The sequence below is a fragment of the Equus quagga genome, unplaced genomic scaffold (genome assembly GCF_021613505.1).
Source record: "Equus quagga isolate Etosha38 unplaced genomic scaffold, UCLA_HA_Equagga_1.0 HiC_scaffold_662_RagTag, whole genome shotgun sequence".
In the NCBI taxonomy this organism is placed as follows: Eukaryota; Metazoa; Chordata; class Mammalia; order Perissodactyla; family Equidae; genus Equus; species Equus quagga.
In genome coordinates, this window is record NW_025794338.1 from 7,191 (window position 1) to 15,369 (window position 8,179).

Consider the following 8,179-nt stretch of genomic DNA (forward strand, 5'->3'; position numbering starts at 1 on the left):
ATACAACTGAAATTTGACAATGTTGTAAACTATCATAACCTCAAAAAAGAGTAATACAACAAATAAAGGAATGGGTCACATGCTGGAATCCTCTGAGGAAGTGGCATTCTCCCAGGTGACCACGGATATCTGAGCGCGTCGCCTTTAAGAGGAGCTCTGGCACTTAGGACTTTTCTCCCGGATCTTTCTCTCCCTGCTGGCCTTCCCGCCCAGCCGCTTCGCGGTTGTCATGGAGAACCGGAAACCCGAACGTCGCTCAGCGAACGCGGAGAATAAACTACGTTACCCAGAGGTCTGAGCGCGGCGCATCGCCTTAGCGCCAGTGACAGCCCGCACGACGGGCGTTTCCTGCTGTCCAGGCGGCAGAGGCGGGACTTCCGGCGTCCTGGGCGTGACGTGTTTTTCCTGTGCCGGGACTGTCCACACTGGCCGCGGAGGCTCCGAGTCCTGGGCTGGTGCGGTCCGGCCGCGGCGGGGAAAAGGACACGACCTCCGTCCGCGCCTTTGTTAAGATTCCGCATGCCCGTGGTGGGTCGGGCGACCCTGCGCGGAGCTGTCCGCGGGGCTTGCGCTCTTTCCGCGGCCTTCGCACCCGCCCTCGGTCCCCGGCGGCCCCCGCAGGCGGACCCCTGAGCCTGAGCCTGTTTACACGGGGGAGACTGGGGACGGAGGCGACAGTCGGTCCGAGTGCACCAGGCCCAGTGGAGGTGGGGGTCTCGGCTGAGCCCGCCGGGTCCGCCCGTTCGCCCGCTTCTCACGGCTCCGTTCTGCTCACAGGATCCCATGGCGGCCGCGGCGCTGTCGGACCGGGCTCAGGTGAGTGGAGGGGCCCTCCAGCCCTCACGACTCGGATGTAGGGGAGGGTGTGTTCTAGGACTTGATCACTTCGCCCTCATCGCTCCGTCCTGTTGAGTATGAAGGCGGTGGAGGGCGGTGATCACCCCCGGCGGATAGATGGCGAGGTTGCCATTCCCAGGATCGATGGGATGAGGTGTGAAAGGGTTTCCAAGGCGCAGGAGGCATCGGGTCCACATACTTGGAGGTGAGAATGGATTCGGAGTGTTCCGGGAACCGCAGGTCTCTCTCCTGTCTGGTGAGAACAGAGGGCAGTCGGTCAGAGATCAGGCGTGGAATGGCAGTCTCGGAAGCTGAGCCTCTGTTGTGGTGGCAGTGGGAGCCGTGGAAGGTTTGGAACAGAGAAGGGAGGTGATCTGACTTAGGTGTTAACAGGTTCCGTCTGGCTACAGAGTGGAAAGATTGAGGGGCATGGGAGTGAGCAGGGAGACCATGATGGAGCCTACTGCAATAGTCCAGGTGAGTGTTGGTGGTGGTTGGACCAGAGTGGTGGCCGTGGAGGTTAGAACAGTGTATGCGTTTTGTATATACTTCTAAGTAGGGCCAACCGGATTTTCTGACGGGACAGTGATATTCTGTGATTCTTCACCTCTCCCTCGCTGTGCACTTGAGTGTGCTGGGCCCTAAAAGTGTGTCATTTCTACTCCAGCATCCTGGATCTAGGCCACGAGTTATATGCAGAGGTTCCTACTTCTAACAGCCAATAGGATGAGGACTGGAGGGGTATCTTAGGCTCAGGAACAGCATGTGCAAATGCTTGGAGGTTAGATCAAGTTGAGAGTCCTCAAGGAACCACAGGTCTGAATTATGTCTGTTGGGAACCGGGCCAGGAGTCAGGCAGGAATGGGAGGCTGAGGAGCTGGGCCTCTATTCTGGGGGTGGGTGAAAGACATGGAAGATTTGGAGCAGAAGAGAGAGGTGCTCTGGCTCAGATCTTAACGGGCTCCCTCTGGCTGCTCTGTGGTTGAGAACAGAGGACGGGCATGAGCATGGAGGAGCCTACTGCAGTGGTCCCCGTGAGTGTTGATGGGGGCTGGGCCAGTGGGGCGGCTGTGGGAGTGAGAGAAGTTGGTGCATTTTGTGTCTGTTTTTTAAGTAGGGTGACTGGCTTTTCTGATGTGAAATGTGAATGAGAGAAAGGGAAGTGTCATACGTGACCCCAGGGCTTTTTTGGCTTTAGCTGGTAGGGTGATGGAAGTGCCATCAAGTGAGATGGGACAGTCGGTGGCAGGAGTAATTACTACTGTGGCTGTATCAGGAGTTATGTTAGTGTAAGAAGTCCCAGGGACCCCGTAGTTGAGGCATCCAGCTGGACACAGATTTTTAGTTCCGAGGAGGGGTTCTGGTCAAGTTCAAAAGGTGGCAGTGAAAGTCTGGAATGGGGTGGAGCTGTGGGTTAAATTTAGGAGGGAGTATCTTCAAGTAATGGTGACAATGCCATTAAAAACAAAGTTGAAACCGGGTCCTGAGGACTGGGTCTCTTGCTAGGCAACTGGGTGGCGGTGGTGGCTGTCATGAAGACCAGAGCGCTTCCTGGACACCATGTGCAGAGTGGCATGGCGGGAGATGCCTTGCAGGTGCATGTAATGTGGACCAGAAGGTTGTCAGTGGTGGTGGGGGTCCCAGATATGAGGAAGGGGTGATTCAAAGAGTGGTGTACATGTTGGGAGGAGTATGAACTGACCACCTTCAGGTTGTGTCTGGGAGGTGTGGGCTGGACACCAGGAGAACCGGCCAGCAGGAGAGGGTTTGGTGCTCTTCATGCCAGACACATACCTTACGTAATATCTGTCCATCTCCCTGCCTGATTCTGCTCTGGGTTGCACAGGGTGATCAGAAGGACACCAGGAGAGAGTGGGCACCAGCGGTGTCGAGCCTGCTGTCTCCTCTGGGTTGGGAGGCTGAGGAAGGGAGGGACTAGGGAGTGGGTATGTGAATGGATATGCTGGGGAGTCCTGTTGCCCATGGGCTCAACTGTCCCCATGGTGGCAGGACTGTGTGACCTTCGAGGATGTGTTCGTGTCTTTCTCCCGGGAGGAGTGGGAGCTCCTCGAGAAGGCTCAGAGACTCCTGTACCGTGATGTGATGCTGGAGAACTTCGCGCATGTGGCCTCACTGGGTAAGTCCTTGTTTCAGTTATCTGTTGCTACGTAGCAAATTATGCCAACATTTAGTGGCTTACAACGAAAAGATGAATTATCTCAGTATCAGTGCATCGGGAATCTCGTCACAGCCAGCTGGGTGCTTTTGGCCCAGAGTCTCCCATGAGGTTTCAGTCAAGCCGTCGGCCACAGCTGTGTTGTCATGTGAAGGCCAGTCTTGGGAAGAATCCAGACTTACAATCTCGTTCATGTGGTTGTTTGCAAGATTTAGTTTCTTGTGACTTCTTTAACTGTGAGCTTTAGTTCCTCACTGGCTATTGGCAAAGGCCTCCCTCGGCTCCTTGTCATGTTGGCCTTTCTGTCATGTGCCTCGTAACATGGCAGCTGCCGTGTCTCTGAGCAAGTGAGCAAGAGAGATGGATGGAAACTAGTCTTTTTCTGACTTGACCTGGAAGTGACATCCCATCACTTTTGCCATATTCTGTTCCTTAGAGATGGGTCATTCAGTGCAGCCTGCAATCAAGGGAAGACGCTTAGACGAGGACAGGAGTACTGGGAGGCATTCATTCCAGGGGGCCATCTTAGAGGCTGCCTTCCACAGACCCTCATGCCCACTCCAGTGTCCTTGGGGTTTGGTTATTCCCCTGTTCCCTTGGGGCAGCTCTTTCTGTTCTGCCAGATCAGTGACTCTCCTTCCTCCCTTCTTTGGTTCCCAGAGTAGGTGCTATGGGTGCCATGGCTGGGCCGTGTGCAGTGTCCCCTCCCTCTCTGAGCAGTCCCAAAACCTGCTGCCCAAAGCCTTGCAGGAATGGCTCAGGGGTTCAGGGCTTTTCCAGTCAGCTCCATAGAGTCTGTGTGGTTTGGGCCGCCTGACTGTCCAGGTCCGTGCTTCCTCTGTGTCCCAAGTTCTGCCCTCATCCTCTAGCTGCCATTTCCTGGGCTGACTAGGGCAGGCTTTGCAGGAAGTGACATGTCACTACTTGTGGAATTACAAGGCTTTTCTGCCAAATCTTCCTTTAGGTTCTTTTTCTTGCATTTCGTTTTCTTCTCTGGGCCACTCATCCGCCCTATGTTTCCTGTACAACTTCCACCTTCTAGATCCCATGTAGTTTGCCCTTGGAGAGGGCCAGGAAGCCCTGGGTGCCTGACGGGGCCGACCTGACTCCAGCCACAGTGAGAGACGCAGAGAGGGCTGGGCACTGCTGAATGGGAACTGGAGAGAGTGTCCTGTTAGGGCTGGGGTCACATCGTTCCTTCAGCCTGCTTTGTGTTCACCACTCTTTTCTTGCCAAGGCCCATGGCAATTCCTCATTTCTGCCTTTCCTTCCCCATTCTTGGCACTTTGCCCACTTTTCATTTCGCTCCTGTCTTCCATCCCTTGGCTGTTTCCCCACTTCTCTGACCTCTGGGTCTCACACAGGCTTCTGCACAGAGTTCTCCTGACACCAGCAGCCAAGGCCCTGCTGAAACCCTTCGGTAGAGGAGTGAGTGGGAGACCTCCCGTCTGTTTCCTGTAGCGTGCATCATCATTGTGTCTTTACCCATCATTAGGGTTCTTCCATACTGTGAGCTTTAGAGACCCAGGACTGATCATGGGTCCTTCCTCATCCTGATCCTGCCTCTCTCATCTTGTCAGCAAATCAATTGACACATTCATGGTGTGTCACACACATAAGCGGTGGGGCTACTGCTTCCCACCATGGTTAACATGTACTTCACCAACATTTCTTTGTTTTCAGCTTGTTGGCGTGAAGCAGACAGTGAGGAGGCCCCTTCTGAGCAGAGCAATTCCATAGGAGTGCTGCAGATCAGGACTGCAATGTCAGGTTCATTTATCCGGGAAGCCCACCCGTGGGAGATGCGTGACCCACTCTTGAAAGACATTTTGCACCTGCCTGAACACCAGGGATCACACTCCACGCAGAAACTGTACACATGTGGCCCCTGTGGGAGAGGATTCTTGTCCAGTGCAAACTTCTACCAGCACCAGAGGCGATATGCTGGAGAGAATCCCTTCTGGGAGGATAATGGTGGGGCCTCATTTGTGAAGAGCTGTGCAGTCCACATGTTAGGGAGACCCTTTACTTGCAGGGAGGAAGGGATGGATTTGCTGGACAGCTCTGGTCTCTTCCAGCACCAGACCACTCACAGTGGGGTGAGTCTGTACAAAAGGACTGAGTTCCCGGAGTCTCTCCCACGCAGCTCCAGTCTCGGGCAACACCAGGGAGACCCTGATAAACGGATGCTCTTCAGTTGCAGTGACAATGGGCAAGGCTTCCTGAACACCTTCACTCTCCTTGAGAACCAGGTAACTCACTCTGAAGTGAGATCCTTTAGATGCCTACCACGTGGAATTATGTCCAAGGAGAAACCAGCTCTCGTTCATCACAGAAAAATCCACAGTGGAGACACGTCACATGTGTGTAAGGAGTGTGGAAAGGCCTTCATTCACCTGTCCCGCCTAAAAATGCACCAGAGACTTCATACTGGAAAAAGACATTACACATGCAGTGAATGTGGGAAAGCCTTCAGGCGTAAAGACACACTTGTTCAGCACCAGAGATTTCATACTGGAGAAAGGCCTTTTGAGTGCACTGAATGTGGAAAATTCTTTAGCCAAATATCCCACCTTGTTCAGCACCAGAGAATTCACACTGGGGAAAGGCGTTATAAGTGCACTGAATGTGGAAAAGCTTTTAGTCGTAAAGACACACTTGTCCACCACCAGATAATTCACAGTGGAGCAAGGCCCTATGAGTGCAGCGAATGTGGGAAAGCCTTCAGCCGTAAAGACACACTTGTGCAGCACCAGAAAATCCACACTGGGGAAAGGCCTTATGAGTGTGATCAATGTGGGAAATTCTTTAGCCATAGCTCCAACCTTAGTGTACACCAGAGAATTCACACTGGAGCGAAGCCTTATGAATGTAGTGAATGTGGGAAATGCTTTAGCCACAACTCCAGCCTCATTCTACACCAGAGAGTTCACACTGGAGCAAGGCCTTATGTGTGCAGTGACTGTGGAAAAGCCTATATTAGTAGCTCCCACCTTGTTCAACACAAGAAAGTTCACACTGGAGCCAGACATTATGAGTGCAGTGAATGTGGGACATTATTTAGCTGTAACTCTAGCCTCATTCTACACCAGAGAGTTCACACTGGTGAAAAGCCTTATGTGTGCAGTGAATGTGGGAAAGCTTATGTTAGTAGCTCCCACTTTGTTAAACACAAGAAAGTTCACACCCGAGCCAGATCTTATGAGTGCAATGAATGTGGAAAATTCTTTAACCGCAATTCTAGCCTCATTCTACACCGGAGGATTCACACTGGAGAAAAGCCTTACTTGTGCAGTGAATGTGGGAAAGCCTACAGCAGAAGCTCCCATCTTGTTCGGCACCAAAAAGTTCATACTGGAGAAAGGCCTCACGAATGCAGCAGTTTTGGTGGTCCTTTAGCTGCATCTCTTAAACCTGTTTAGCACTGGAAAGTTGACACTAGAGAAAGCCCTTAGGAATGCAGAAAATATGCTATCTCCTTGTTCAACCTAATGGGGCTCACACCAGAGTAAAGTTCTGTGAGTACCCTTCGTGAGGAAGCAATCAGCCAGTAGGTGAATCTTGTAGGTTTATACATCCACCCTGGGGAGATTCCAATAAGTACCACATAGGTGGGAAGATCTCCTGAGGTGCTTTGCACTTCCTAAACTGTGCAGGGCTCTTGACAGAGTTCTGTCACTGCCTGTGCCTGAAGCCATCTCATTGCTACCAGCTGTCAGGATCACACAGTCTGTGTCAGTTGCTCCAATATGCTCAGGGAAGGCAGATCCCTGTGCCTTCTCTCCTACTCCCTGGAGGGAATCGTGTGTTTGGAGCCCATTGACAGCCCTCCTTTCCCTCCCTCATGACTGTGTTGTGAGTGAACTTGGTCTTCACTCTGGCCAGAATAGTCTGAGCTGGTGACTGCCAGGGATTTCCAGACGAGATTTCCCTTCTCTATGGACAATGTTGACTGTAAACATGAGAGCTGTGTTTCCAGATCACCCAGCTTTGGAACAGCTACCTTGTACTGCTCTTCTTTGTGCAGAGATAAAGGCCTTTTATAGCAGTCTTTACTCTTGGGAGGGGTCTTTTCACTGTGTGGAATGGGTTGAGAAAAGAATTTTGTTCTGCTGTATGAAGGGAGGAACTCCTTTTGTCGGCACCAACTTTATGTGACTCGGAGGGGGTCAGTCAGATGGCACAGAACAGATCTCAGTCTGGTTTGGCCTACTTGCCAAACCTAAGGTCACTTACGTTTTCTCCTATGTTATCTTCCAGGTGTTCTATAGTTTTGTGTTTGCATTTAGGTCTGTTTGCCATTTTGAGAACATTTTTTAAAAGGTTTAAGATCTTTAGATAATTTTTTAACATGAAGATGTCCAGTAGTTCCAGCACCATTTGTTGAAAAGAGTATCCTTTCACCATTGCTCCCTTTTCAAAGATCAGCTGATTGTATTTGTGTGGATCTACTTGACTAAGGTCCAATTTTTTCCGTTTTTTGAGATAATCATTGTGTGGGTATGGCTTTTTTTGTCTTTTATTTTATTGACATGGTATATTCCATCAATTGATACTAAGATGTTAAACTAACCTTGCATTTCCCGGGACAAATCCCACTTGGTCAGGATGTATAATTCTTTGTATGTGTTGCCAAATTTCTGATACTTTTAAAATGTATTTTACATGTATATTGATGAGGGATAACGGATTTATCGATTTCTTTCTTGTTATATCTCTGTCTAACTTTGCTGGCCTCTGCTCTCATGAGTAATTCAGTCCTCATTGACAGATTAATGATATTTCTTCTTTAAATGTTTGCTAGAATCCCTTAGTGAAGCCACCTGAGCCTGGAGTTTTCTTGTGGGAAGATTCTCAATAAACATTACTTAGTATAGTCGTGTATAGATTTTTCTACTTATGTCAGTTTTCATAATTGGTGTCTTTCTAGGAATTTGTTCATTTCAACTAAATTGTCTAATTTCGGAGGATAGAGATTATTTATAGTATTCCCTTATGATGCTTTTAATGTCTGTAGGGTCAGTAGTGTCATCATTCCTGATTTTGTTAATTTGTTGTCTTCTTTGCTTTGTCAACCTACCTAAAGTTTTGTCAATTTTGTTGATTTTTTGAAAGAATCAACTGTTTGTTTCATTGATTTTTATTTTTTAGTGTTTTTTTCATTTT

The 8,179-nt window shown here is 50.1% G+C and overlaps 1 protein-coding gene across 1 annotated transcript; it reads left to right on the top strand.

The window, feature by feature from the left end:
- The first annotated feature begins 383 nt into the window (after positions 1 to 383).
- LOC124232486 (zinc finger protein 304-like) lies at positions 384 to 7,887 on the top strand. The gene is made up of 3 exons (XM_046649453.1): positions 384 to 816; positions 2,848 to 2,974; positions 4,697 to 7,887. The coding sequence occupies exons 1-3, from the start codon at positions 784 to 786 to the stop codon at positions 6,433 to 6,435; spliced, it is 1,899 nt and encodes a 632-aa protein (XP_046505409.1). The 5' UTR covers positions 384 to 783; the 3' UTR covers positions 6,436 to 7,887.
- The last annotated feature ends 292 nt before the right edge of the window (positions 7,888 to 8,179 follow it).

Bases quoted from the DNA above. Each gene is read 5' to 3' on its own strand.
- LOC124232486 (XM_046649453.1), top strand. From the start codon at position 784: ATGGCGGCCGCGGCGCTGTCGGACCGGGCTCAG. The intron at 817-2,847 runs GTGAGTGGAGGG...CCATGGTGGCAG, and splicing joins CGCTGTCGGACCGGGCTCAG to GACTGTGTGACCTTCGAGGA. The intron at 2,975-4,696 runs GTAAGTCCTTGT...CTTTGTTTTCAG, and splicing joins CGCGCATGTGGCCTCACTGG to CTTGTTGGCGTGAAGCAGAC.